Genomic DNA, 19,843 nt, shown 5'->3' with positions numbered 1-19,843 from the left:
TTTTGGTTTTTTAATTATTTACAAGGTTTTGTGTGTGAGTATAAGTCAATTTGCTACAGCATTGGGAATTACACTGGTAGTTCTGTCTCATCCTCCTGAGAGTAGTGAACTTACACTCATACACTACCATTTCTGCATGCCCTAAAGGTGACTGTAACCTTTTATTGATCAGCTGATTGAAGATAAATGACAGAGATGCTGGTACTGCAGTTTACATCATTAACATGGTCAGTAAAGCGTGAATTGTTCAATAAGGAGTTTATCTTTTTTCATTTTACACTGCTCTTTTATCATTTTTATGATAGCAAATTTTCAGACACAACCAGGTAGATGAACTTTAAAGATCAGATATATGTGTGTGGTAGTTGTCAGAACTAAGTGAAATCTGATAGTTTAAAGATATTTAATAAATGTATTTCGCATGAAAAATATAAAATTCAATGATCATTTTTCTTACTCTGTTTCTTTTTCAGTTTCCTTTTGCCTCACACTTATTGGATGCTGTTCTGCAAAAATTAAATGAGAATAAGAAATTGGTAGAAGAGTACAGTTCTCTCATGAAGGACACTTTATGATATTGCTAAGATTTGTATTTGCAAAATGTGACTAAAAGTGTGTGCTGTTTCCTCATGTCTTTCATCTTCTCATAAGGAACTGTCAATATGCATGTTCAATACATACACAGAAATCATGAACTAATTAATTGTTGAACAAGAGGAATTAATTAAATTCCTATTAGAAAGCAGTGTGGTATTTGATTCCTGAAGAGGAAAATTGCTGCAAATCAATGCAAAGCTCAAAATTATTTTCCTTGAAATGCTTTGGCAGTGAACACGTGTGCAGGCTTTGTAGAGAGAGAATGTCTTTGTTATGACTAATACACATCTGTACAATTGCAAAAGAACAAAAAGCAGCCAAGTTAAACCTTATTGTACTAATCAGAATGGTAGAGTAGGATTTACAAAGAAACTGAGAATATCACTGGGATTTTGAATACCTAATTTCTTTTCAGTTCATTGTAAAGCCCAACTTCATGATATATGCTATATAAAAAGATACACTTTTATGTTAGAAGAAATGAATGATTGTTGAATCAGGAGTAATACAGGAAAAGCTGTATTTTCTTCTGAGCATACTGGAGCATAATGTGTGCAATGTATTAAAAAAATCAATAAAATAAAGTTTTTTAATTATGGGGTTTTTTTTACTTGTAGACCCAGTTCTTTCTCGGCTAACAAGCAGCTACAAGCTCTCACCTGCCTTGGGAAAGGCGTGTAGAGTTTAAGTCAGCTATTTCCACCAAGATTACTAACAAATCATTGCTGCTTCTTCACATTTTTGTTCCTAGACTTTGCACTCCTCTGGACCAACCCATCTGCTAAAAAATTAAGACACAAGTTCCTGAGTTCACATGTTAATAATGTTTAGCTGTTATATATGTCTCATTTATGCATATCAAGTTCTTTTACAACAGATATCATTATCCATTTTGGGTGGGAAATCCAAATAAAGATCTATTTGGGCTAAGTTCACTTAAATGAAGTATGAAATAGGTTTTCTGCATGTCAGTCCAGTGCTTTTCCTAAGATGTAGTCATGTATCTTCTAATTTATGGAGTTCACTAGTTAGTGTCTCTGACAAAAGGAAGACATCTCTAAATGCCTGCTCAGTTGCACCTGGTGAGCACAGGGGGTGGTGAGAATTTTTTTTTTAATTAGAGAAAATCATGCAAGCATACTCCACTTGCTCCTGTAAATTAAGACTGGGAACTAAACTTCTCTAAAAAACCTGCCACATCCTTAGGAATGGTTTACCACCACCTTTTCCAATGCAAGAAATAGGGGCCATTGTAAGAAGTTATGTGAAATACATTCAAAGTAAGCAAAAGAATGCCACTCACATGCAAATTAAACTGAGCTGTTGGAACTGTTTGCCTGAGGTTTTACAGAAGCTAAAAAATCACATGGACTCCAATGCCAATAAAATAATGACAAAAAAAATCAAGGAAGATAAATCCATCAAGACGTATGGAAGCCATTCTTTATCTTGTTCACTAATTCCAGCAAGATGTAGTTGAACATAATTTCAACAAAATGGCAGCTTAGTGAAAAGAGCTTCAGGAGGCCAAAGATTTCTGAAAACTCTCCCCATTGTCTTGATTTTCGTGTTGCCAAACACCTGCTGATGCAAGTCTTTGGTGCTGATCTATAACACTTGCTCTTTTGTCATAGTGAAAATGCAGGGAGCATCAGCTAATTCACCCTGAAAATGTGTCCAAAAAGAGAGAATTTTCCAGACAGCTATGTTTTTCTCATAACTTTAGGATCTTGCTTTACTGGCCCTGCAAATTTCTATATTGCCTGGGTGACTGGGTACAAAGACATGTCTTTTTTTTTATGCAAGAGCAAACAAAACCACTCCATAACCAAATTATTATCTACTTCATCTGAAAAGAGAGAGCAAAATGAAGTCCTTAAACCCAGCTGGAGGCAGATTTGTGCACAAATGCTCCTGAAAATGTAATGCTACTGTCTTTCTTAAAACTTTGATGGAGAGTTTGCCAAATATCTTTGAAGATCTTTCTTAACTTTTGAAGGCATTATAATGGTATTTTCATTCAAAAATTATTTTCTTCTCTAATTTGACATAAATAAAAATAAATGGAAATACCAATCAACATTTTTCAGAGATGAAAAGGCATGTAGTTTGAGAGATATTTGTAAGGACAACAAAAAGAATGATACTCCAAAGAAAATAAATGTATGCCTTTTGCTGACACAGATGTTTCTTAAGACATTAAGTAAAAAGATTAAAATTAATTATTTTGGTTATCTTTTATGAATATTATGAAAATCCCCTTACACTAGAACAAAGCTCATTACACGAAGTGAAGAACTGATTCTGATTTAGGGAAAAGCATTAGCTCAACACTTTCAAAACGATATTGCTAAGAAAGCCGTGCTCATTTTAACTAACTATGCCTACAGACTTCCAGGAAATCCACTTAATCTGTTTTTCTTTTGTTTATGTAGTTTTTCTCACCTGGTGCTGCCTGATACGGCCTCTAGATGGCCGTATTCCCCAAAAAATGGGCTCGGTGCTCTGATCCTGCAGCCTCTGAGATTCTGCGGTAGACAGGCATGTCCCTCAGGCAGCAACAGCTGCCGTCTGTGCCTGTGAAATTAACCGGCTGTTTACGGTCATTACGTTCAGAGACACCAGGGTGAGGCCCCGAAAAACTGCAACTTTTATATTCATACAAAAATGTATGTGTATATCTGTACACAAACTCGTGTGTGTGCGTGTGTGTGGGTGTTTATACACGCATTCATTAAATATGAAATATGCAAAAGTCTTACAGTGCTTCAAAGTTGTTTAAATGTTTAGCCCTTTCAAAAATCATCGTTGTGCACTAGCAGGTCCACATGAGAGTGGGAGAGACTGAAACGTGAACGGTTAATGTCTCAATCACGCGTTTTGCTATCAATGCTCAAGGAAACAACCCGTGTGCAGGGGGTGTGAGCACCAGAGGATGACCATGACAAATAAACATTTGCTTAACAAGAAGCTAAGGTTTGAGCTAGATAAGGGAAGAAGCTGATAAGCAGGTCCTGCGAGGTGGGATAATGCTTTTAATTCCAGCAGTGTCATCCCTTGCACAACTGGCTCCTGCCAGGAAAAGCTACCGGGACATTCACGTTATTCATCCCTTTTGATGGGGTGTAATTGGCTCTATTATGCTGGAGTGAGAGAAATTGTCATAAACCATCAAAGACCCCCAAAATGCCCCTATAGAGCCATTTCTGGAGCCTTCTGTTAGAGGAATGGGCATGCTCCACAGCATTACAATGTGATTCATAGTGTTGCATCAGACAATGTAGAAGTCTGCACCCCAGGGGAAGTACCTCAACTGAGGTACTCCACCTCAACATGACTGTATATTAAACAGTGAATTTTGTGTTTGATGGTCTTCCCCTACCCTAGATTGATAAAGACTGTGACCATCACTGTGACCAATGGACATCGAAATTGCAGCAATGGATTCTCATTGATGGATCCTCAGATGGTGATGTTTTTCTGCCATTATCATTTACTTCTCTTTCTTTCTCTGTTTTCTTCTCCTAACTTTTTCTCAAAATATATTGTAAACCAGACTAAAAAATTCCAGTCAACGCCTTAGGAAGTGCATTGTTGTGTCTGGGTAGGTTGAAACTGGCTAACTGTAAGTTTGCTAAGTTCAAGTTTGTGAAGTGCCTTACTTACTTTGTTGGTGTTTTAAAATTTACCACATTGCCCAGAGTTAATTAAACATTCCCGTATACCAGCTGCGGGGATTGGGCATAACTGAGACCCTCTGGAGCACCTTTCCTGTGAAGAAAGAGAGTTGGGTTGGTTTAGTGTAGAGGAGAGGAGGCTGTGGAGAAACCTTAGAGCCTTTAGGCACCTTTCAAGTGCCTAAAGGGAACCAACAAGAGGGCTGGAGAAAAGGGGTATGTTTTAGTAGTAGGACAAGGGGGAATGGCTTTAAGCTGAAGGAGAATGTGTTTAGGTTAGATATTCGGAGGAAGTTCTTTACTGTGAGGACAGTGAGGTACTGGCACAGGTTGCCCAGGGAAGTTGTGGATGCTCCATTCCTAGAACTGTTCAAGGTCAGGCTGGATGGGGCTCTGAGCAACCTATGGAAGGTGTCCCTGCCCACAGCAGGAGGTTGGATTGATGATCTTTAAGGTCCCTTCCAACTGTAACCATTCTATCATTTTGTACTCTAAAATGTAAAAATTAAAGTCAAAGTATCTTGCAATAGTCACTTCTCATACTATGTTTCTGTAGTGCCATCTGTTTAATCCACCCAAATCCCAATTTACCTTGATGGTAAAGTCTTTCTAAATGTAGATCTCTTATACAAATGAGATCCATTTTCTTCTGAACTGAGTATTCTCTACTAGAGAAGGCACTGCGTGTATCTCCCCATTTGCCTCTGGACTTCCTCATTGTCTGAATGGGTTGCAATTTTCAAGGCTAGGTATTCTAAATGAGACTGAAGTGTAAGTGTAAAACTTAATAGGAAGAGTTCAGGGAGAGATTTAAAACATCTCAAAGTATTTATGTAGCCATCATGTAACGTATTTTTTATATTCTTGAAGGAACTTGTTTGAAGCATTATTTTTTCCTTTGTAGTGTCTGTGTTCTCATACATGGAATAAGATTTTAAGAGAGCTGGGAACTTCTTGACTTCTGCTATAATCACGTATTTAGAAATCAATTAATTTGTGTTGCTGGCTGTGTTAAGTTTTTGGCTTTTCCTTCAGGATTGCAGAAAGGCTATGGAGTCAGAAAGGTCTGAATTTTAATTCTGTCATACCTTAAGCTAGTTTAATTCTATTTTCTGCTTCACTTCTACAACTGAATTAATATCTAGCTACATTGCAAGCTAAATATCAGAACAAGGAAAACAAAAGCTAATTTCCTTAGTTGTGCACCATTGTACACAGTTTGTGCATTACCATTGGATTGCTTCATGTGATTTAAAATGGATATATAACTAGTATTTGAGGGGAATATTACTCCAAATGGGTCCAGAGACAGGAAAGCAAAGGGTCCAGCTCTTTGAGACTATTGACTCAGTATCGTGGGCTTTAGGTCAAGATAACAACCTTTCTGAGATAAGTGAAGTATTCACATCTTGCTCAGCTATATATAAGTTCAGCATTCTGTGAGGGTTACTTCACAGCCTGTTTAACAGGCTGGGGAAATTTCAGGCTCCCATCTTTATGAAAGAATAAGATTATCAGATTAAGAGCCTATTTTTAAATCTCTATCAGACAGTATAAAGGAGATGTTCAAGTGACTCTGAACTATTGAACCTATTGCAGAGCATAAATTTGAGATTTTTCTGGTGTAGGAAAACTCCCTTGATAAAGGAATCACACAATACTATCTGTAATTTGACAAATCCTGGATTTTGAGAGATGAAATACTTTCTTTCATGATTGTTTGTTGTGGAGGAAAACAGAACTTTTAGCATAAAACACTATTTAAAAATAGTACTCAAGCTGGGATGAAGAAATTATGTGATAGAGAACCCAATAGAGTAGCTCTATGATCAAAAATTCTCACAGCTCAACATTTACCATTGAAATTTTCTAGATTCCATTTCAAAGCCTGATATTTATGAATGTAAAAAAAAGAAATCCCCCCACGCTGGTAATGAAGGCTGTGAGCTAGACAGAACTTAAAAATCATGGTGAGCATGTGGGGACGAAGGGCATGAGTGGACCTCCAGCATTACAATACATCTTTGATGTATCATTGCACATTGCTCATTCTACAGAAAAAAATATTTTAAAATATGTGTCCAGTAATAACCTCAGTGTGTAATGATAGTTATTGAAATAGCAGTGCTATTTCCTTATTTTCTTTGATCTTTATCTAGTTATCCATGCATAGACTACATTTACCCTTTAAGCTACAACTTTGCATTAGGAGCCCATGTTTAACTGTTTTTTTCAAGGAATTCGCCTTATAAGGAATTTCCTTATAAGGAATTTTTCTTTTGTTGATAACTACACATCAGAAATAACTGTAGCAAACAAGAGTTCTATCATATCCATGTGAAAATCCATGTGAAGGTTTGAAGGTGTCGGTCGAAAAGGTAATTATTTTTACACTAAAAATATTGATTTTTTTTTTTTAATGATCTACCTTTTGTGAATGCAAATTAGAGAACAATATTGATCTTCTAGAAAAGCTTGGGTGAATAGTTAGTTGAATGCTTATTTATGTAACTCACTACCTTTATTAAATTGAACTTGAAATGTAGTGAAACTGCTGATCCTGAACTTGTTTTTTAAATTAGAATTTTTAAATTTTGAAGAAAAATAATACATGAAAAATGAAGTTTGTTGTTTTTCTAGCAGAACATCATATACATCAGAAATTTACTGATTTGGGGAGTGCAATTCTGTATTCTTCATACTGCCTACCCTCAAGCATCTGGCTCAAGATAGGGATTTCTCTTGTCAGTTTCTCTGTTTTCATGCATGTTTTCCCAGGTCTAAGAACCCTGTGAAGCTTCTAGCTGGCACAAGCATGACATGATCCATTTCTGGAGAACTGTGGTGTTTAGAACAAGAGAGTTTGATGTTCTGATGGAGATACTGTGTGAGCTGGGGCTCACCCATTGGCCTCCCTGGGCCCTGAGATGTGCTTTTCCCAGGAGCACAGTCTCCTCCAGCACATGGACCCAGGAGCTGTGAGAGCTGCTGACAGCTGACAGCCACGCACTGAGTGACAGCCTACAATCATCAGGCAACTGAAGTGGGACTTATGTCCAGGATCAGCCCAGGAATGCCAAACAGGAGAAGACTGGAGACAAGAAATCCTGGGGTATAGCTTTGCCTGGGCTGAGGCACTTTTCTTGCTTTTCCTGCAGAGCAGATTTCACTTCCCATTTCAGCCCATCAGGCTCCCTTGTGTTGCTTCTCTCTTGGCTCTGCTTTGATTCCTTGCTCTTTCTTGGCTCCTGCACTGCTTCCAGTCTGTTTTTCCAAGCCTTCACAGTTATGGCTGTGAAGTTAATGAGCATTTGTATGTTGTTGTGGCTATTGTTGCGTTCATTTATTACTTTAGAAATAATCTATATTTGATAAGAATGCCTGTGAAGTGTTAATCTGAACTAGAGATCATAAAAAAATCCATTACATCAGTTCAACACTGACAGAAGATCATGATCTTTAAAGACAGCAGAATGAAATGCCATGGTCCCTTCCTCATAGAAGAGATTAAGTTCAAAGGGAAAATATGCAGTGATAATTCTTTAAATATTTTGCCAACAAAATTCTCTCCATCAGAAGAAGTTTTTAGTGGGCCTTCCTATGGAACAAAGTGGCCACAGAGTAGGTTCTCAGCCTTCTAATATGGAGACAGCCATTCCCTGCAGATAATACAGATTTCTCCTCGAAACAATGAGTGAACAGGGAGCACATTGTTCGCAACTGATATGAGGTACCACTAAGAGAAATAGGAGTCAAACGATCTTTTATTTTTTCAGAACACAGAATTTCTCAGATCACTGTGGTCCTCTACCTTTTCTATGTTTACCTCTTGCAATTTTGTAGGTGAATTTAAAAACTAATGTTTCTACAAGATTTTAAATTAGTGTGTGTTGGACATGTGTGCTGTACACTGGGAAAGGCAAATTAGGAACTGAAGTATTAAAGCATCAGGTTGCTTTTTTAGGTAAATGACCTCATGTCAAACACTGGATGGCTCTGAAGTACACACTATGAAGCCAAGTAGGGTACAGGAAGTGGCTAAGTTCCATTACAAAGCTTCATTCTGCATGGAACTAACTGGATAAGGGATTTTCATGGTATTAACCTCTCCCAAAATAGCATCTCTTTAAGGTGCTATGCAAAGAGGATTTCTAAGTCGTCCGTGAGGTCTGATTCAGATTTTATCCTGGCATTATGACAGAAACTTAGCAGGCACGTTGATATAGTGACAATTTAAAAATTTATACTGAGAATTCAAGGCAGGGTGCAAACTCTATCCTGACAAAATGCTGGCTAAGTTTCTGTCTGGTTTCCTGTGAACCTGTATTACTGACATATGCATTTTGCTGAGAGTTGAATATATGCCTTCTATTTAAGAAGGAAATTACAGTCTTCATTAATATGAAGAATTTGCAGTGGTGCAACCCAGATGAGGACATGAACTGAGCATGCACTGAATTTTAAGCACACTAGAAGCCCTCTGGGTATTAAATATCCTCTTGCTTCAGAGCTGACCATGTGAGAAGAATGAAGAATGATGCTGCAATGCAAGCATCAGATGACTGTCAAGGTCTCCTTCCTGTCTTCTCATATCTGTGCCTACTGTATATTCTACAGAATAAATGTCCCAAAACATTCCATCCTGGGGTGATTTTGAAGAAATCATCTAGCCTGAATTTTAAGTTTTGCATTTTTCTTACTCTTAGAATTTCTGTGTCTTCAGAAGTCTTGTGTTTAGCAGAGCAATAACAGGGCAGGACCCCTCCTATTTTGTACATGTCAAAGACCTTGTCAAGTCCCCTGTCATTTGCTATGACATAGAGGCCCTCTGCAGGAATTGGGCTGGTTACTTCATGTAACTCCCTTTAAAAAAACCCATAATATTTCAAACAAGGAAAATACATAATTGATGTTGTAAGGAATACAAGTATTTTCCTTGTTTTATTGTTCTTTTTGAAACCATAATGGTTAATTTTTAGTCTTTTCCTTAAATGCAAGCTGTTAGTTTTGATGTTTGTCTTACCTTGGAGTATGGTCCTATATTTTGTCAGGAATACATAAAGTATCGGAGACTGCCTAGTTCATACCAAAGAAAATCCTTTTCCTCAACAGTAAGCATAGCCCAGTAATAATATTAAGATTATAAATTTTATAGCAATCATTACCTGGATGAGGTGTCCTAGCTTCCTGTTTATGCAAAGTTTATTTTTGAACAACCTTCCAATGGCCTCTAGAACACTTTCTTAGTTATGACTTCAAACTGAAGAATTCTGTGTTGGTAACATAAACAAATCAAAGCCTAATTTTGGTACCTTTGCCCGCAAATTACTCAGATCAGTAAGTTTTTATCTTGTGTGATGGAGACTGTCATATGAAAATGAATGGCACATGGCAGCAGCATCTGGAACCATATTAGCATCAGCATCTGGCTAGTAATTAATATTTAAACTGACTGAATAAAGCCAACACACACGTCAAGTAATATAAGATCTCGTAATATTTATGTCTGCATCCAAAAACTGAAATTTGGTGACAGGACTACTGTGTCCATGCAGAGGTGTAGAATGAGCCAGTCGTAGTCCAAGACAGACATGAAAACCAGAGCTGTGTTTTCCACTGCTGCACCACACCAGTCACAGATCATAATAAGATATTACAGTCTGTGGAGTTCCTCTTTCTGATGGGCACTCACAGTGCTTTTCCTACATTTTAATTCTCCTGTCTTGCTGTGTTGCAGTCTCCTCTGCTGGGAGCTTGTACATAAGATACCTGACCTAGAAGGCTAGAGATTGTTTTGAATCTATGATCAAAGAACTGGAAGTTTTTGCAGATGCTGTGATAAGGATGGGAAAACTGTCCAACAAGGCGATAAACTTAGAAGCACTTTTTAGTAGTTAAGAATTTGTCTAACAAACCATTCCAAGAAAAAGAGCACACTAATATAGAATATGGTTTAAAAATATATATATTTATATAAATCATAAAGTAAGATGCAAACATGTCATTACATACTTTTTAGATTATACAATTTTAAATTCTAACATCAGTGAGTCATTCCTTCACTTCCTATTCCCTCAAAACTTTTACAAAGATTTAGGACAGGGACAAGGCTATTCACTTTTAAGCTCTATTCTTCTGAAACCTGCCAATTGAAAAACAATAGTGGCTCATTGTTATTGTGTGTGGTTCTTTGCTGCACAATATTTTTTGATAGTGTGTGAAATGCCACATACATCGACCAAAATTAATATCCCTCATTATGGTCTGTAGTTTGAAGTCGTAAATCCTGAAACACTGCTAAAAATACAGTGACTTCCCTATGAGTGAATGAGAAGTGGCTCACCTTTTCATCAGCTGCTGATGTCTCTAAGTAAACAATTACTTGGTCTGAAAGGAAGTGTAGATGGACAGAAAAACAAGCCTTCCTTCTTGTAAAATATCCAATGGCATTTACAGGGGTTACATAGAAGTCTATCAAACTAGGGAGAGGAAAATAAATGAATTGGAACATGTCTATAGATTGTCCCAGAAAATAATCCTGATCGATGCTCATGAAATTTTCAGTGTAGTTCAACCCTGAGAAGCCTTAAATTGTTTCTGACATAGCAGTGGTTTATATATCATTTTTATTGGCTTAATGAAATATACATGTGTACATTCTTTCTTGCCTGCCCTTGACTCTTCCTAATGAGCTCATCTTTTTGTAGCCTTCATTTGCCATAACAATCACCTTAAAACATCTTTTTGTAGCCTTCATTTGCCATAACAATCACCTTAAAACAAAAGGATCAGCATAAATACTTTGCTAACTAGTGGGAGTTGAACTTGATATTAAGATGTATTCTAGATATTATGTATATTCTAGGCTTCATACAGTCACCCATTCAAGCTATCTGTCCTAACTCTGCTTATGAAAAATCAGATTTCATTGATAAAAAATATACCTAGATAAAATCATTTGACCAAAATTATGCTGATCATGTTACTATTTACTTCTTACTAGTATTTATATTAAAACTTTATAACCCACTGTAAACCCAAAACAATCAGCAAGAAGTGTTTTTAAATGAAGAATAGAACTAAGCTTTAGGTATTGATTCCTAATCAAACCCAAGTCACAGGACATTTTGTGTTCATTTTGAATTTGGGATAATGCTGAGATATTCGTGTTTAGGGAACCAAAAGCAGCTGTGTATACCTTGCTGGTTGTTCAACCTACAAATGATGTTCATTTACACCTTGGTTTTGATACTAGAGATCCCAGAAGGGGAAAGTGCAAAGAACATAATTAATTTATTTAAATTCTCATGGTATTGCTACATCAGGATAGATTCATCACTGTATTTTATTTGCCTTCTTTATCATACTTCCTGTTTTGCTGTCACACTGTTTTTGCCTCCAGTGTCTGATGCATAAGTGCCACAATTGTACAGCCTTTTCCATTGACAGAGCTCATCTGAGCACATGTATGTACAATGAACATGCTTGTTCAAACACAATGTTTGTAAACTTACTAATTTTATTTCTTGGGTGGTAAGAACTGAGGAAAAGAGGGAGCAAGAGGATGTTACAGTATTTGATCTTCTCAAGTCACTGCTGAATGTGATGGGGCCCTGCTTTCCTGGGAATGGCTGAATACCACATGGGAAGTGGTGAATGAATTCCTTTTTTTGATTTGTTTATGTGCACAGTTTTTGCTTTATCTATTAAGCTGGTTTTGTCTCAAGCCATGAGTTTTCTCACTTTTACTCTTCCAATTCTCTCCCTCATCCCCCCAGAGTGGCAGTGAATGATCAGCAGCTTGGGATCCATCTGCTCACCAGGGTTAAACTTGGCGCCTATCTTCAGATACTGTTTCTTGTCAAATTGGATGCTCAGTTACAGGGTGCTGTGAACTCTTGCATAGCTTCATTACAGACTCTGACTTCCTGTCCCTGACAGTCATACTGCTCTGTCAGAAATGCATTGTGTTCACCCCACCTCACCTGATCCATGATGTCTCTGAACTTGTCCCAAAATCTACTCCTGATCTGCTCTATCAATAGGTGTTCAGTCCTTCAAAATCATAAGATCGTTTATTTTTAAATGAGGTTAGCCACGTGCTTTTTTTTGCACTTTCCCTAAAATAGAACATTTTTCCTACATTTCATTTTTTGTATGAAGTGCTATTCTCATTGGTTTTGTGAAATTCAGTTACCATTGCCCAACAACTAAATGGCATTTAATTTATCATGTGCTTCGAAACCAAATATCATCCTTTATTCTGCTTGCAAAGTGAGGTTTTGTTTAAAAATTTTTCAACACCCATGTCTACAGCCCCAAAGCCTTTCCTCATCTCTACAGATTTTAAGCAATATTTGGGCTTTTAGATGCTCCATCTTTCCCACTATGTTTTCTTTTTTTCCTCTGTAAGTGATGACCAGGCAGTGTGGTTTTACAATCTCCCTAAACCAACAGAATAACTGGCTGCAGTAAAGGTAATGATCTCTCTGTTACTTCCCTGCTTTGGCTGCACATCCTGCTATTGTCTGTGGCCTGGTGCTAGCAGCTATCTACATAAATCAAACTCAATATTTTTCTTTTTCCTTTTCTTTGGCTCCTTTTTAACTGTGTAAATTTCCTGGTCCAGACTCCTGTACAGATGCAGAAATTTAGTCTGTCATAGCATAGAGGGAAGAGCACATAGGAGGGAAGGCAGAAAATCCACAGGCCTGGGGAGAAGTAAAAAGTTTCAGAAACTCTGTCTTAATCTTTCTGCTAGAAATCTATTTACCTGGTGTTCACCTTGTACAGCAGGATGCCTCATCCAGATTCAGATGTAATACTGAGCTTTTAAATTCAGTTTTTTCTGTGGCAAGACTTCTGACAACAGATGTAAAATCCCTTTTGATTTAAATACAATAAAGATTTAAATATAATAATGTTGTTCTGGGCAACACAGAAATGGTTGTTGTGTGCCTAACACCTTTCAATCTGTTTAGTCATGTTTAGAGCATTGGCAGAAGATCCTGCAAGCAGAACTTTGAATCTGTAGAAAATAAATTATTTTGTATATGACATGGGCAAAGTGCTGTTTGCATGGGTTGTAGCTGGCTATCTCCTCCACCCTGGGTCACAGCTGCCTCATCATGGTCTGCACCATAGGCTGCAGGGGAATCTCAGCTTTGGTGCCCAGAGCACCATCTCCCCTCTTTTTTCCACTGACTTTCATGTCTGCAGGGCTGCTTCTCTCACATGCTCTCACTCCTCTCTACAGCTGCAGTTGCTGTTGCACAGTTTGACTTCACTCCCCTCTCTGCTCCCCCTCTCTCCACTTCTTACACAAGTTATCCCAGATGAGCTGCCACTGTCACCAGTGGGATGGCACTGGATTTGTCAGACATAAGGATAGGTACTGGCAGTTTCTCAAAAAGTCAAAAACAACCAAAACCTTGCCATGCAAACCCAAGACAAAGGGCAAAAGTTTAGCAGGAGCATCACAAAACTTTTCACGTGCCTTCTGCAAGTGAACCATCAAGTAGAAATGCCCTGTGAGATCCTAGTTCACCAAAGAGCAAATCAGCCTCAAATTCAGTAGGAAGATTGTTGTCTCCAGGAAGTTTTGGATTAAGTAGCACTCAAAGTGCTATTTGAATAAGTTCTCGAAGTAGTGACTGCATTATCTCAAAACAAACAAACAAACAAACAAAACCCCACCAAACAAAAAAAGACCCCAAAACAAACAAACAAACAAACAAAAACCCAAACCAACAAAACAAAACAAACCAACCCCAAGTAAATGCAAGAATGAGAAAAATCCCTGCTGTTGCTACAGCAATGGTAAAAAGTACTTTGTGACACAGAGTTTCAAACTGTTTTACTCTACCAGGACAAAAAATATTGCTTGTATCTGTAGAACTTTGCTTCCTTTCAGATCCCTTTTCAAAACACCTGAAGGGTGCATCAGTTTGGTTTTCTTTTTTCTGGAGAAATATATTAGAGTGCCAAGGATATGTGAAGAGTTTACTGTAAAGATCATGAAACAAAGAAAGAAAGAGTGCCTTGAGGTTCGCTAATGATGTTGTAACTGCTCTTGACTCAGCCAGCTGTTTTAATTTGAAATCTAAACACAGGACATTGCTACAGAATTTGTAAATATGCAGGGAATAGAAATGGAGGGAAACTGTTCTTCATATAATTGTTTAAAAAGGGAAATAGAAATGTTTTCTTTCTGTATTTCCAGCTGAAAATCAAGGTTGCTTATCCACTAGTTCATAGTGGATTCAAAGCTGGCAAATGATTTTTCTCTTGTGCTAAGTTTTCTCTTTGGAAACTTCATGCAGATTATGATCACTGCACTAATGAAAGAGGAGACCACTTTGGGAACCCTCCTGTAAATGTGTCGTCGTCCCCCCACTTTGGAAATTACTCACTTTTACAGAGATAATATGCTATTCCTTATATTTAAGGAAATATTTAGCAGTATTCAATATCCCTCACTAATCTTTCTCTCATCCAAAATAAGGTAATATTTGAATTTCCACCTGAAGCCTCTCCATACATTGGCTATTATATTTAGAATTATAAAAATATATGTTGGTAACCACATCTGATAGAAGTACATACATGAAAATTTTACTCATGGGATGAGTGAGACCAGGCACTACAATAATCCACTTCTTTTAGATGATAATGTGTTTGGTGCCACTAATGCCACTGCTTTATCTCTAAATGAACCCATAAACACAGGACATTATTTTTAAGAAGTTTGTTTGATGACCTGGACATTAATTTTTCTAGTTTCTTTTCTACCTACCATCAGAAAGAATGGCATCATCCCAGGTGCAGGTAACTTCCTACTGCATCCTTGTGACTGAAGGGAAAGAAAAGGAAAGATCAAAGGTGGCACACAGATGAAGTAAAATCTAACATGTAAATTAGAAAGCAAAACAGCTCTCAAGAGGAATCAAAAGTATAACAGTGCACCAAAAAGATAAAATATTCAGGGAAAAATGATTATGAAAGAACAAAGAGAAAAAGACAAAAAGAAAATAGTTTAGTGAATGAGAATCAGGAGGAAATACACAAGAAAAAACAGATTTCATCGTTATGAATTTGTCAATGACTGCTTTGAAAATGTATGTGAAAGACTGTTCCTTGAATGATTATTACAAGCTGGGTGTCTGATATGATGTATATGTTTAGCCTTTTTCTACAGTGGCATAACTAACACTATCTAAACATTTGATAAAAATAATGTTAAAAATAATGTAGTAGAGAGATCAGAATAGGAATAGGGAAAGATTTGGATTTGGGGCTCTTTGTAAGTACTCCACAGATTAACAATTATGTTTGGTCTTTTCCCATATGCTATGAATAACTTCTGAAAGCATGATGTTGAGATTTTGGAAATGGTCTAAGGGTTTGTCAATAGCTGTAAGAGCAAGGCTGCAAAATTTTTAGCCTAATATTCTTTGAGCAGAGAATCACAATCTACAGTTTCAGTATTAATTTCTCTGTGGCAGTTATTCTATACTGTTTTTTGCTTTCTAAATATGTCTACTAATCGTGAAGATATGGGAGTTTAATGCACTGAGGTTTTTTTTATTGTTAATGCTAATGCACTGACATTAAGCAGCTTGAACTGAAGATATTTATAGTTTGGCACTGTCTGAAGTCCTGGATGTTGAATAGGAAAGCACTGAGTGCTTCCTTCAATTGTTTATTTCTGAGTGTCAGCTTAGACTCTTGACATTTCATCAACATCTAGGAGCAGGTGGCCTGTTTTGCCTTGTATTCACTAATGTTGCTGAAATATTTAAAATTACATTAATGAGAATGGTCTGATGACAGCACTGTGCTACATGACCCATGATCCAGGGTAAGCTTCCAATTTTTATACATTATGACAGAGGCAAGTGCAGAGCAGTTCCACTTCAAGCATTTCTGAAGACCCTAGGGGGTTATGAAAGACCAAAAAACAGATTGTAAGAAGCATGGAAGTGCTTCTCTTTATAGCAGGCCTAAGGCAAGTCTTATTCTTTTTCATTGTTCTTCAAAAGAAAATAAGGTATTAGTTTTTAATACTTGGATGAATTTATTGCAGAATCTGCTTTTTTAATTGTTCTGGTTTGGTTTTTGTTTTTGATTTTTTACATTTAAATTCATAAAGCCAAATGAAATTTGGGAGATAAAAGTGAATTTGCACAATTTCTATTTCCTCTGCAGCATGTCTGACTCTCACTAATCTTAAATTTCAGTTTGCAAATGAAACTGTGCACAAAAATAGAGATTCTTAAAATGGATCTTACTTTTAATATAAATATTTCATTTAAGAATTATAAACCAGGAAGTAGTAGAAAGAGAGTTTGGGGCAGAAGGTCAGTAATACATTTTAGTTAATCTGCTGAGCAAGGACTGCACCCCTGAAAGTTTAAAGTCATCTTTTAGAAGGTCCTTCAAGTCTGCAGGGAAAGATATTCCCTTATATTGTATATCTAGACTGCCATACTTGGAAAAATAAGCCTTCTGCAAAAAGTTATGGACACTTTTAATGTACCAAAAACCTGCCTGATTTTACCAGTGTTATCCTTTGTTCTAACAACATACCTATAAAATATGGTCTGTGTGCATTTCAACAAAATATTGTACATAACTAATACAGTACATACAGTACTGTACATACATACAGTAGATACAGTTTACTTCTGCTTTTTACGTATGCATTTTCTGGAAATCTCTCTGGGATTTCAGCAGAGCATGCCTCTATTTGTTTAACTGGGAGGGGAGATAGCTCTCATGTTAACCAGTTTTCTTTTTCCTTCCTCACTCCCATATAATATTTAATTTAGAAAATATTTTCAATAGTTTCTAGCAAAATTTTTTTTAAAATGTTGAATGTTTATGCCAACATATTTTTATTGATTCTGAGATATTGTTTTGGCAGTTTAGCAAAGCCTCAGTGTAAATTGCTGCTACATTTAAAAGACAAATTGACTGATTGCAGTGAATGTGGCATTACTGGCAAAGAGGTTATGTTGCAAACATAACAAACCCACAAATTATCTTTCTTTCAAGCCATGAGGAAAAGAGATGATTAGAAAGAAATCCTTGCTTAAAAAGTACCATAAATTTTTAAGCTATTGTCTTATTTTAGAATTTTTTTCATCTAGAAGGCAGCCTTCAAAACTTGCCCCTCTAAACTTGCTTTCAACAAGAAGTAAAGGTCACTTATAAGTTAAAAAACATAAGACAAGTGAGTTTTTCAACAGTCTTCTAGTGGCAAATTATTAAGAGTATCTGAAATGGATGCAAACTAAAAAAGAAGTATTAATGAAAAGGGGAGGAAATTTCAGATTACAAGAATTCCCCAAACATTATAAAATAGTCAACTCAAATTAAAAAGCTTCTGCCTCTTCTATTTTTTTACTTAGCTCTCCAGTCTCTCTTTTTCCCCTCCATCATTATGAGATTTTCAGGCTAATTTTGGTAGAAATTAAATTATCTCTTTAGAGCAGTTTTCAGTCTCTAGGGAAACAAAAGTTTTGGGAAGATCCTGTGGATTTATCAGGTAAGCTGTGAATGCTATGTCTTGAAAACCTAACATTATCTGCTGTGTTTGTGTCAACAACTGGTTTAGTTATACAACCTTCAGTTAGTAAGAAATGGAAATATCTGAATATATCTCTCCCATTGTAACAATCTGTCTTCTGCATCTCTTTTGGTGTTTTTTTTAATACAATAAACAAATGTATTTCCCTCCCTCTACTCATGCAGTCTTCTCTTCTATTCTGCCCCCTGCAGTGTTATAATTAGCAAAATGCTAATTTTAGTCATTTAATTACTAAAGAGTCCACATCTAAGGTGACAATCTAGTTATCTTTTAGACACTACTGACAGAAGGCAGTCTTGTCATCTGAAAACAGACAGATGAATCAGCTAACTTCTGCTTTAGAAGTAGATCTGTCTCTTTGTTAATTAAATAGAGAGATACAGAGATAGCTTAGATGTACCCTCAGTGACTTTGCAGATGAAACCAAGCTGAATTATGTAGTTGATTCTTTAGAGGGAAGAGATACCTTCCAGGTGCACAGTTGACAGGCTTGAGAGGTGGGCCCATGTGAACCTTCTGAAGTTCAACACAGAAAAGTGTAAGAGACTGCACTTGGTTTGGAACAAACCCAAACAATTTAAGACAGGGAAATGAATGGGTTGAGAGAAGCCCTGCAGAAGACTTGGGGTATTGATGGACACAATACTGAATATGACTTGTAAATGTGCACTCACAGCCCAGAAAACCAGTTATGTCCTGGGCTGTATCCAAAGGAGTGTGGCCAGCAGGATGAGGGAGGGGATTCTGCCCCTCTGCTCTGCCCTGGTGAGACCCCACCTGCAGTGCTGCATCCAGATCTGGGGTCCCCAGCACAGGAGGGATGTGGAACTGATGGAGTGAGTACAGAGGAGAACTACCAAGCTGACCAGAGGACTGGAACACCTGTCCTATGAGGAAAGGCTGAAGGAGTTGGTGTTTTTCAACCCAGAGAACAGAAGGCTTTATAGGAGCTTTCCAGTTCCTGAAGAGAGCTGGGAGGACTTTTGACAAGGACATGTAGTTGTAGGCTAAGGGGCAGTGGTTGGTGCTGATTAGATGTTAGGGAGAAATTCTTTACTGTGAGGTTGTGAGGTTGCCCAGAGAAGCTGTGGATGCACCATCAAGACCAACCATGCAGTGTTCAAGACCAAGCTGGATGGGGCTCTGAGCAGCTTGATCAAGGGAAAGGTGTCCCTGTTTATGACAGAGGCTTTGGAAAAAGTTGATCTTTAAGGTTCTTTCCAACCCATTTTGTGATTTGAGGTCTCTCCTGTATATATCTAAGGCTAGGTGAGGAGATTATTATTCCTCAATTTTTTTTCTTTTTTCAGTGCAATTTGCTTACAGGAATTGAAGAAATTCATTTAGTTCAAGGTTCATTTGTTTCACCTTAGGGATTTCCATAGCCTCATATACTGCAACAGTTCCATGTAAATCATAGTTGTACTAAAAATGTAATGCAGCTTTAGCTTCATGACATCAGACTTAAAGACAAAGTAGAGGAAGGCTACTTACACTGAAAAACCTGGGAAGATGCTTATGAATTTGCTAAATAGTGTCTCTTTGGACATAATTTATCAATGACTTGCAAAAGACACTTTTTTCCCTAACATTTTGTTTTTGCGCAAGGCTTGGTGGTTCAAATATCATACACAAGACTCTGAAAGAACAGAGAAATGTGAAAGAGCATGTGGAAAACAATGCATGGTTCTCAAATAACAGGTGGAAGTGGTTGTGATTACCTGCAAGAGCTGGATATTAAACCTCTGGAATAAGCATGTCCATGAGAACTAGCCAATTTCTGAATTGTTCTCAATAGTAGTGCTATCACTCTCTGGGATAAGGATGATCATTGTGTCAGAGATAAAACAGGAAAGAAAATAACTGTACCTTTTGGCTAAAATCTGGACAGGAAGGAACGAAATGAGCTAGCCAGCACTTCAAAGAAGCCATGTGTCACAGAGGGCCAGAGATGATGTAATATTATATAAGATATTGT

At 37.2% G+C, this 19,843-nt stretch overlaps 1 protein-coding gene across 1 annotated transcript in view; it reads left to right on the top strand.

Moving 5' to 3' along the window:
• The window catches only part of CNTLN (centlein), a 168,571-nt gene extending 167,996 nt beyond the window's left edge, over positions 1 to 575 (top strand). Inside the window, 1 exon segment of the mRNA XM_066338871.1 lies at positions 474 to 575. Coding sequence (XP_066194968.1) covers positions 474 to 575 — 102 coding nt within the window.
• The last annotated feature ends 19,268 nt before the right edge of the window (positions 576 to 19,843 follow it).

The sequence above is a fragment of the Sylvia atricapilla genome, chromosome Z, assembly GCF_009819655.1.
Source record: "Sylvia atricapilla isolate bSylAtr1 chromosome Z, bSylAtr1.pri, whole genome shotgun sequence".
Taxonomy (NCBI): Eukaryota; Metazoa; Chordata; class Aves; order Passeriformes; family Sylviidae; genus Sylvia; species Sylvia atricapilla.
The sequence above is the reverse complement of the archived record's forward strand: the minus strand, read 5'-3'. Positions and strand labels throughout refer to the sequence as shown.